Source organism: Ooceraea biroi, chromosome 10 (genome assembly GCF_003672135.1).
Source record: "Ooceraea biroi isolate clonal line C1 chromosome 10, Obir_v5.4, whole genome shotgun sequence".
NCBI classification, from domain to species: domain Eukaryota; kingdom Metazoa; phylum Arthropoda; class Insecta; order Hymenoptera; family Formicidae; genus Ooceraea; species Ooceraea biroi.
This window is the reverse complement of record NC_039515.1, coordinates 9,381,033-9,391,700: the sequence shown is the minus strand read 5'-3', so window position 1 is coordinate 9,391,700 and position 10,668 is coordinate 9,381,033. Positions and strand designations below refer to the sequence as shown.

At 37.2% G+C, this 10,668-nt stretch overlaps 1 protein-coding gene across 1 annotated transcript; it reads left to right on the top strand.

Moving 5' to 3' along the window:
• Positions 1 to 1,498: 1,498 nt before the first annotated feature.
• LOC113562721 lies at positions 1,499 to 2,720 on the top strand. Its single transcript, XM_026972902.1, has 2 exons — positions 1,499 to 1,602; positions 1,982 to 2,720. The coding sequence occupies exon 2, from the start codon at positions 2,086 to 2,088 to the stop codon at positions 2,464 to 2,466; it is 381 nt and encodes a 126-aa protein (XP_026828703.1). The 5' UTR covers positions 1,499 to 1,602; positions 1,982 to 2,085; the 3' UTR covers positions 2,467 to 2,720.
• Positions 2,721 to 10,668: the final 7,948 nt, after the last annotated feature.

Genomic DNA, 10,668 nt, shown 5'->3' with positions numbered 1-10,668 from the left:
TTGTCTGAAGACATGATAGTCGATAGGAAGGCGACGGGTAAGCAGCGATGAAAGTGTCAGGATGTCTATTCGACAGAATATGTGAGCAGAGAGGCCACAGATTGGGTACAAAATCCACCCAGTAAGCACACTGTCAGCAGTATGCCGACAGATTGGCAGCAGATTCAATCAGAATAATGCAACAAGTCCGGTACCATCTGTGTCCGCATTAAGATTGTGTTCTGCCAGCAGATCCTGCTCATAACATGATCTGACAGCAGATTGGAAGAGAAACTGAACAGAGCCTGCCGACATAATCTGGCGGCAGAAATAGAGCAGGATCTGCGCAGTGTAGTTGGCAGCAGATTGGCGACAGAAACCGAACAGAGCCTGCCGACATAACCTGCGCCAGGTTGGCAGCAGAAAACCAAACAGGATCTGGAGCTTTGACACTATTCAAATTTACACGGCTAGGGAATATGCGTTTTCCCTCCGCACCGCTAGGTGGTGAACATGTTGAGTTCTTACTCGACGTAAGATTTAGCCTGACAGTTATATAAGTTAATATACGCGTCTTGGCATGATAATATTAATTTTTCTAAGAATTTTTGCACTGCGGCACAGGGGTTCTCATGGACAACGTCCACACACACCGCAAGCAATCTGAAGGCATTAAATTTGCCCATTTAATCAAATTAAGATTAATCTATGTCCAATATAAAAATTAGATTTAATATTGTTAACCAATATTGCTCCAATAAATTTGTAACTACTACGGCACTTTCTCGCAGAGCCTGTTTCGATTTCTGCTCCCAATCTGCTGCCAACTACACTAAGCAGATCCTGCTCTATTTCTGCCGCCAGGTTATGTCAGCAGGCTCTGTTCGATTTCTGTCGCCAATCTGCTGTCGGATCATGTTAGCAGGATCTGCTGGCAGAACACAATCTTATGTGGACACAGATGGTACCGGATTTGTTGCATTATTCTGCTGCCAATCTGTCGACATACTGCTGACAGTTTGCTTACTGGGATCTATGCTTTCTATCTTTTTTCTATTTTTCTATCTATCTTTTCTTCCATCCTTTCTTTCTATGTATCTTATCTTTCTATCTATCCTTTCTTTCTATCTTTTCTATCTATCCTTTTTTCTACTTACCCGTTCTTCCTATCTGTCCTCCCTACCTATCCTATTCTGTCCACATTATTTGGAAATGCAAAAATTCTTTTCTTTAATATTACATCAATTTTTATTATTGCAATATTAGGAAAAGAAAGTTTTTTTCATTTCCTCCTGATGGAAGAGACCACCTTCTCGCGGTTTCCATTGAGCAACAATATGTACGTCCATTCGTAAAATTGTAATACTATTAGGGTGCCGTCACATGGAGCGTAACTTGCGTAAGCGTAACCTGAAGTTACTAGAAAACTTCCGCCTAGTTATTTTACGCTGTTACGTCGTTTTGTTATTACGTCGATTTCAATTTCCAGCGGAAGATACGCCAATGGATGTGTATTAGTGCGTGTTCGTGCCAGTCCGTGCGTGTTATTATGTGTTACAAAAAGGATATTGTGTATTGTACACAAAAAGTTTAAACAAAAACATGAATAAGGATCAAATCAGGGTAAGTTAATAATTATCGTTATATAGAATTTATTATATCAGCTATAGCGTTCTATTATATTCAATCCACTTGCTTACGATTTTGTCAATACAAACTTTTAAGGTTATAGCTGTATATTAATAGGCTAATTGATTGTATATTAAGCTGATAATACAGAAAATGTTAGTTGCAAATATGAAATAAAACTTTTTCATATGAAATCTTAACAATTTTCAAGAAGCTTCATTTTGAGATATAAAAAGCTAATGATCCTTCTTACGATTTTAAGCTTTGATAACGTTTTTAAACTTACTTTAAAAACTGATATAATTTGTTCAAATATCTGCTATCAAAGCATTAATTAAAATGCATTATAAAGCGAAATATTGTTTCGGTTTAGGTATTCACAGTTTACAGTGGGAAACATTAGGAGAGAGAATTTACTCAACGAAGATCGATCAAACGGTAATGTCTATCTCGATATTGCCCACATAGCAGCATCTTATGGTAGGTTTGGCACGTAGGATTCACGTTCCCGCCAGACCCTTTCCGATGGCTTTAATTTACAAGCTAATGGAGAAGCAAACTGATGACAAGAAGAAGAAAGTCCCGTCGACAGATCCCGTCTTGGAGTACGATTCCTCCGACAGTTACAGATCCGACGAACAGCTCGTCGATAACGCGTCCGCGAATAACACCGTGAGATCAAACAACGTTACGGTCGGCGCTTACAGACCGCGCGTTCAGGAATGGCGAATTCGCAATATGAGAACCGAGTTGGACGTCAAGGGTAACCGAGAGAGCATGGTGCTTATACGGGAATTGTTGCAAAGCAGTCGGGAGACATCATATGGTATCGCGAATATCCTCTCTTCAATAGACTAAGGAAGAATTTAATGTACGACGTGTGCTAATAATGTTTTTATCACGATTAAGTATCAATCTCTGCGAATTGCGTAAGAGCGATGGGCTGAAGCACGGGATTGCAATTTGTATTTTATTTTTCTTTTCACCAATATATTTCGTTCTACAATAAAGCAAGTGTAAAAAGAGCAAGTTATATAGGTATCATAATGTACGTTTGATTTCTGTATCATTGTATAGCTTATGAAGTTTAAATAAATCTCATATTGTAATATTTTTCCTGTTGAAATTTTATATTAATCTATTTAGAAAGAGATTTGTTAATTTTGTTTGCAACGTAAAGATTATGTCTATTTGCTTTCTTCATGTAGTCCTATATTAAAATTTCCATTAATCCAAATCAAATTGTTTACAATTTTACATTTGCCATTAATGTGAATCAGGTTTGGAATGGCATGTATGTACGTGTGAATGTCGTGGGTACCGGTTCGAGCCACATACATTCCGCCTCACACATACTTATGCACAGAGTACCGGTTCCCCATGAGGCGTACTTTGCCTAACGTGTAAATTATGAAAACCAATCACGAATTCGTTTAGTATTTCTGTTAGAGAATACAACAGAAACTCTTAACTCTGATTGGTTGTACCAACGTACGCATTATACGCAATTCCGCAAAGTACGCTCCATGTGAATGCGACTTTTAGAAGAGCGTACTTTGCAGGGTTGGGCATGTATTATACACAATGTATTATACATGGGTTTCATACATGAAGGAAACTACGTATAGTACGTCCTAGGTTTCAGCCTGTATAATACGTAAAGTGGCACCACCATATGCATTTGGTGATATTCCTTCCTGTCATGAGAGGTGAGAGCCTGAACTGGGGGTCTATTACGTATCTCTTCACGGAGTGAAAATGCGAAAAGTGAGCAAATTCACTAGGTGTTGACCAATTAAATTATAAATATTCTAGTAAATTTGCTCATTTTTCACATTTTCACTCCGTGAAGAGATACGTAATAGACCCCCTGCTTTTAACGTGATTTGCAGACACATTTATTAAATCTACCTTTTTCAATTCTCGTCTTACGCTGGGCCTTTCCGGGACCTGGGGCTTTTCCAAATCCTCCGACATTTTTGCAGTGTTGTTCAATTTCAAATCGGTGGTATATTTTCTTGTTTGTGTAATCTAACCATAAATCCATAAATACCGCAATACAATTTCATTTACAATATAAATCATTAATCGAGGAGGTAGACCATTGCACAAATATTGGGAGGAAGGAAAATATCAAAAAAAATACGAAGGTACAAAACTTTGTGCTTATTGCACTATTTGCAAAAAAACAATTCGACATACTGTTTAAAGCAGATTAAGAAACCACAGGTAAGTAAAATACAATGAACATTAAAACTTATTAAACTTTTTCTTTGTTTAGTTGTATTTGGAATTTTATTTTTACTTTTCTGTTATAGAAACTCTTGTCAAGAGCCGGTAGAGCCGCTAATTGGAGATGGACTTGAAGAAGTCATGATGATTAGTCACGATGAGAGCGATGCAAATGCGTCTGTCTCTGTACGTACTAAAATTATTAACTAATAAATAAAAAAAATCTTCCAATATCATGTATTTATATTATTTCTCAGGTTATGTTGAACGGAATAAACGAAGAAAACACGGATGTACGGCAGCTTCTTCATCAAATACTATTTCAAATATTCAGCTACTTGAACGTTCAATTCTGATGCCCATTGATAACAACAACCAAAATCACATTTGCTTCGTTGTTTATTACTATTAGGTTATCTCGCTTTTGAACGTTTTGACATATTTAACTATGGTATTCATAGACAGGACCTCAATATAGTTAGCAGACAAATATGATAAATCTTTTTTTTATTACAATCATTTGGGAAAGTTTAGGAAACAACTTTCAGAGTTTGGGAAATAATAGTTTTTTAATAATTAATGAAAATTAGTCGAGTGTTATACACTCGACTAATTTTCATTAATATATTAATTCATTAATTATTAAAAAACTATTATTTCCCAAACTCTGAAAGTTGTTTCCTAAACTTTCCCAAATGATTGTAATAAAAAAAAGATTTATCATATTTGTCTGCTAACTATATTGAGGTCCTGTCTATGAATACCATAGTTAAATATGTCAAAACGTTCAAAAGCGAGATAACCTAATAGTAATAAACAACGAAGCAAATGTGATTTTGGTTGTTGTTATCAATGGGCATCAGAATTGAACGTTCAAGTAGCTGAATATTTGAAATAGTATTTGATGAAGAAGCTGCCGTACATCCGTGTTTTCTTCGTTTATTCCGTTCAACATAACCTGAGAAATAATATAAATACATGATATTGGAAGATTTTTTTTATTTATTAGTTAATAATTTTAGTACGTACAGAGACAGACGCATTTGCATCGCTCTCATCGTGACTAATCATCATGACTTCTTCAAGTCCATCTCCAATTAGCGGCTCTACCGGCTCTTGACAAGAGTTTCTATAACAGAAAAGTAAAAATAAAATTCCAAATACAACTAAACAAAGAAAAAGTTTAATAAGTTTTAATGTTCATTGTATTTTACTTACCTGTGGTTTCTTAATCTGCTTTAAACAGTATGTCGAATTGTTTTTTTGCAAATAGTGCAATAAGCACAAAGTTTTGTACCTTCGTATTTTTTTTGATATTTTCCTTCCTCCCAATATTTGTGCAATAAAACGGATCAAACGGATTAAGTGTGATATTCATAGACAGGCCATATTTAAGGTTTATCTACAAATACTCTACGGCTCATTTCATTGGCTACAGAGCATCTGAAGATAACTTTAAGTAAATATAAGGCCTGTCTATACCTCAATATAGTTAGCAGACAAATATGATAAATCTTATTTTTTTATTGCAATCGTTTGGGAATCGTTTGGGAAAGTTTAGGAAACAACTTTCAGAGTTTGGGAAATAATAGTTTTTTAATAATTAATGAAAATTAGTCGAGTGTATAGTTAGCAGACATCATTCCAAATAATTTCCTTTTTCGCTTCTTTCAACGCCAAATCATTTGGGAAATACGCCTATAATGTTTTCAGAGTTTGGGAAATAATGATTTCCCCTCAAAATCGAGTTGAAAGTCATCACCCAGCGTGCAGTATAATCTAAGGAATAATCTAGGGACTTTTTGACTATAGGCTATATAATGGAAAAACGTTTATAATCTTTGATATTTCTCATTGTTTTCCATTTCAATAATTTGGGAATCGTTTGGGAAAGTTTAGGAAACCACTTTTAGAGTTTGGGAAATAATAGTTTTTGGTAATACTTAAGGAGACGGGCCTCCTCACCGATTTCCTTCTAACTTTGCAATATCGTTTATTTTGATGAAAAAATACGATTGCGAGAAGGAAAATCGTCGCTCTCAACTAGAAAGAAAGTTATCACCTACTGAAAAATGACAGTTTCGGGGTTAGGAAATCTGTCATACCGGCGGTCTACGGCGTAGCGTACACTGACTGAGCATGCGCGATGACGTCAAAGTGCGCGAAATTAAACGCGTGTGTACTTGCAATGTAAATTAAATTCCAAATAGGTTTTCAATTCATGTGAAGCGAGGTTCCACGCAAAGCAAGGTTCTATATTGTAACTTCCACGCAGTACTTTTGGACATAGTTTGCGCGCACGCGCGCGCGCACACACACACACACACCGAAGGGGGGTGGGTGGAAGACGCTTTTTTTCATGTCTTTCCGTGTCGAAATAAACGGTGTCCAAACTGTTCAATTGCGCACCGTGCAGTTGAACACCGTTTATTCTTCAAGTCCATCTCCAATTAGCGGCTCTACCGGCTCTTGACAAGAGTTTCTATAACAGAAAAGTAAAAATAAAATTCCAAACTGTTCAATTGCGCACCGTGCAGTTGAACACCGTTTATTTCGACACGGAAAGACATGAAAAAAAGTGTCTTCCACCCACCCCCCCCTTCGGTGTGTGTGTGTGTGTGCGCGCGCGCGCGCAAACAAACTACCCAGTAAGCAAACTGTCAGCAGTATGTCGACAGATTGGCAGCAGATTCAATCAGAATAATGCAACAGATCCGGTACCATCTGTGTCCGCATTAAGATTGTGTTCTGCCAGCAGATCCTGCTAACATGATCTGACAGCAGATTGGCGACAGAAACCGAGCAGAGCCTGCCGACATAACCTGGCGGCAAATTGGCGGCAGAAATAGAGCAGGATCTGCGCAGTGTAGTTAGCAGCAGATTGGGAGCAGAAATCGAGCAGGCTCTGCGAGAAAGTGCCGTAGTAGTACAAATTTATTGGAGCAATATTGGTTAACAATATAAATCTAATTTTTTATGTGGGGTATGAATTAATTTCTTATATTGGTCCACTATTGTAAAGTAATCTGTTTTTTTAATCAATACTTAATTTGATTAAATGGGCAAATTTAATGCCTTCAGATTGCTTGCGGTGTGTGTGGACGTTGTCCATGAGAACCCCTGTGCCGCAAGTGCAAAAATTCTTAGAAAAATTAATATTATCATGCCAAGACGCGTATATTAACTTATATAACTGTCAGGCTAAATCTTAACGTCGAGTAAGAACTCAACATGTTCACCACCTAGCGGTGCGGAGGGAAAACGCATATTCCCTAACCGTGTAAATTTGAATAGTGTCAAAAGCTCCAGATCCTGTTTGGTTTCTGCTGCCAACCTGGCGCCAGGTTATGTCGGCAGGCTCTGTTCGGTTTCTGTCGCCAATCTGCTGCCAACTACACTGCGCAGATCCTGCTCTATTTCTGCCGCCAGGTTATGTCGGCAGGCTCTGTTCAGTTTCTACCGCCAATCTGCTGTCAGATCATGTTATAAGCAAGATCTGCTGGCAGAATACAAGCTTAATGCGGACACAGATGGTACCGGATATGTTGCATTATTCTGCTTCATATCTGCTGCCAATCTGTCGGCATACTGCTGACAGTGTGCTTACTGGGTGGATTTTGTACCCAATCTGTGGCCTCTCTGCTCACATATTTTGTTGAACAGATTTTGCCAATGTCTGTTCTTCGCAGGTTTGGCTGACTGGGTATGTCCAAAAGTACTGCGTGGAAGTTACAATATAGAACTTTACTTTGCGTGGGACCTCGTTTCACATGACTTGAAAACCTATTTGGAATCGTACTAATTTGCATTGCAAGTATAATTAGTACGATTCCAAATAGGTTTTCAATTCATGTGAAGCGAGGTTCCACGCAAAGCAAGGTTCTATATTGTAACTTCCACGCAGTACTTTTGGTCTTCTGAAAGTTTTGTTATTTTGTTTATGTGGAAGAATAGTAAGTGACGGGCGAAGCCCGTCTCCTCGTGCTCTTCCACCCAAGCATATACTTTCCCAGTATAAAAAATTAATAATATTAAAGTAAGAAAGTTTATATATATTCTGTATTCTGTAAAGGAGAATACACCTTTCTTTTTTATTATGCTTCTAAAGTCACTTCGAAAAGCTTCATTATATTCCTTTATTTTATCCCGAGTGGTGGCCGCCGCAATTTTTGTGTGTACAAATTGCGAAATTTTTATAAAGAGCATTTCAACTGTAAGTTTTGTATGTGTATGAGTGCAGATGGCAACACTGTTTCACTAGTCACTCCAGGATCCTCTTAATTATAAAAATTATTGCTTCCCAATCTGTGAAAGTGCCTTTCTAAACTTGCCCAAACGATTCCCAAATGATTGCAATAGAAAACATTAGAAAACAATGAAATATATCGAAGATTATAAACATTTTCCATTATATAGATTATGGTCAAAAAATCCCTAGAGTTTTGGCTTGACGTCTGGTTGATGACATGAAACTTTATTTTGAGATGCAATTATTATTTCCCAAACTCTAAAAACATTACAGGCGTATTTCCCAAATGATTTGGCGTTGAAAGAAGCGAAAAAGAACATTATTTGGAATGATAACTATACGCTCAACTAATTTTCATTAATTATTAAAAAACTATTATTTCTCAAACTCTAAAAGTGGTTTCCTAAACTTTCCCAAACGATTCCCAAATTATTGAAATGGAAAACAATGAGAAATATCAAAGATTATAAACGTTTTTCCATTATATAGCCTATAGTCAAAAAGTCCCTAGATTATTCCCTAGATTATACTGCACGCTGGGTGATGACTTTCAACTCGATTTTGAGGGAAAATCATTATTTCCCAAACTCTGAAAACATTATAGGCGTATTTCCCAAATGATTTGGCGTTGAAAGAAGCGAAAAAGGAAATTATTTGGAATGATGTCTGCTAACTATACACTCGACTAATTTTCATTAATTATTAAAAAACTATTATTTCCCAAACTCTGAAAGTTGTTTCCTAAACTTTCCCAAACGATTCCCAAACGATTGCAATAAAAAAATAAGATTTATCATATTTGTCTGCTAACTATATTGAGGTATAGACAGGCCTTATATTTACTTAAAGTTATCTTCAGATGCTCTGTAGCCAATGAAATGAGCCGTAGAGTATTTGTAGATAAACCTTAAATATGGCCTGTCTATGAATATCACACTTAATCCGTTTGATCCGTTTTATACATGTTCTAAACGTATTATACGTTTTTATACGTAGGAAATGTAGAAAACTGCTCGCAGCGCTAAAATTCCCAACCCTGGTACCTTGTAAGTAACTTCTTTAAAATTACTAGATTACGTATATTACGCTTACGCAAGTTACGCTCCATGTGACGGCACCCTTATAGCAAAAATACTTTTCTTCCTTTAATTTTAATATACATGTATTTGCTGTTAACAAGGTAAAAAGTATACTAACAGAATACTTTTTACGAAACATATAACATTTTAGTTAATTTAAAATTAATTTGTAAATTAATTTGTAAATCTATTTTTCTTGTATTAATAATAAGTTATCTACTTTTAAATTAATGACGCAACTTTTTTCTGCAAAAGGCGTACATATTGGCCAAGAGCCAATATTGGATTTCTATTATCCTTTACAGAATACAGGAGAATACACCTTTCTTTTTTATAACGCTTCTAAAGTCATTTCGAAAAGCTTCATTATATTCCTTTATTTTATCCCGAGTGCGGACCGCCGCAATTTTGTGCGTACAAATTACCAAATTTTTGTAAAAAGCATTTTAACTGTAATTTTTGTGCAAATGGCAACACGTGTTTCACTAGTCATTCCAGGATCACCTTAAGAATATCTCGTCGGTGACCGAACTGTAACTGACATGAAGTTGTATGAATGTGAAATAAGATACACTATCAATTTTCTCGCTTGAGAGAAAATTCAGTGAGAAATACGATTCAATACATATTTCATGACAGTTCTATACTTTTTTTACACAGTATAATCCATAGACATAGTATATCTAGACCGCGTGTTTGCCTTTATTTGAGGAGTGGGGGTAGAGGTTTACGTAAAAAAGGTTTCGTGGTCGTGCGTTCTCTCTCGTTCGCGCGAGAACGAAAGAGAACGCACGACCACGAAACAGAGTGCGTCCTTTTCTACGTGAGCCTCTATCCCCACTCCTCAACGCGCGTTCTAGATATACTATGTCTATGGTATAACCCTTAGACCCATGGATGTAAGAATAACTGGATGGAGTGTATGTCCGCGGGGGTGAAGCCAGAGGGGCAGAGAGGGTATGAACAACCAAGATGGCGATGACGGTTAATATCACGGTATATTTGTATATTTGTACGCAATCCGGCATGTTGTAGGTTTACTTTTCACTACTACAATTTAGAATTCTCCACGCGATGTCTTAAATCATGATAGGACGTGAAATAGATGTATTATGTGTTATACAAGGTGTCCCAGACCTACCGTATCACCGGTTAATGGTAGATTCCTGAGGTGATTCTGAGACGAATGTTCCTCTTGCAAAATGTCGAGGGTGGCGTAGTTTCGGCGCTACGAAGGGTTGTAGTTATCCTATCCTTGTGTAGAATTTTCCCGCGTTCAATGACAGTGGGTCGAAGGGGTCCCGCGCATCGCGCACACTTCAATTTGAACAGCCGCGAAAAAATTAAGATCAAATTGAAGTGTGCGCGATGCGCGGGACCCTTCGACCCACTGTCATTGAACGCGGGAAAATTCTACACAAGGATAGGATAACTACAACCCTTCGTAGCGCCGAAACTACGCCACCCTCGACATTTTGCAAGAGGAACATTCGTCTCAGA

Excerpts from the sequence above, each read along its gene's own strand:
- LOC113562721 (XM_026972902.1), top strand. The coding sequence starts at position 2,086 with ATGGTAGGTTTGGCACGTAGGATTCACGTTCCCGCCAGACCCTTTCCG.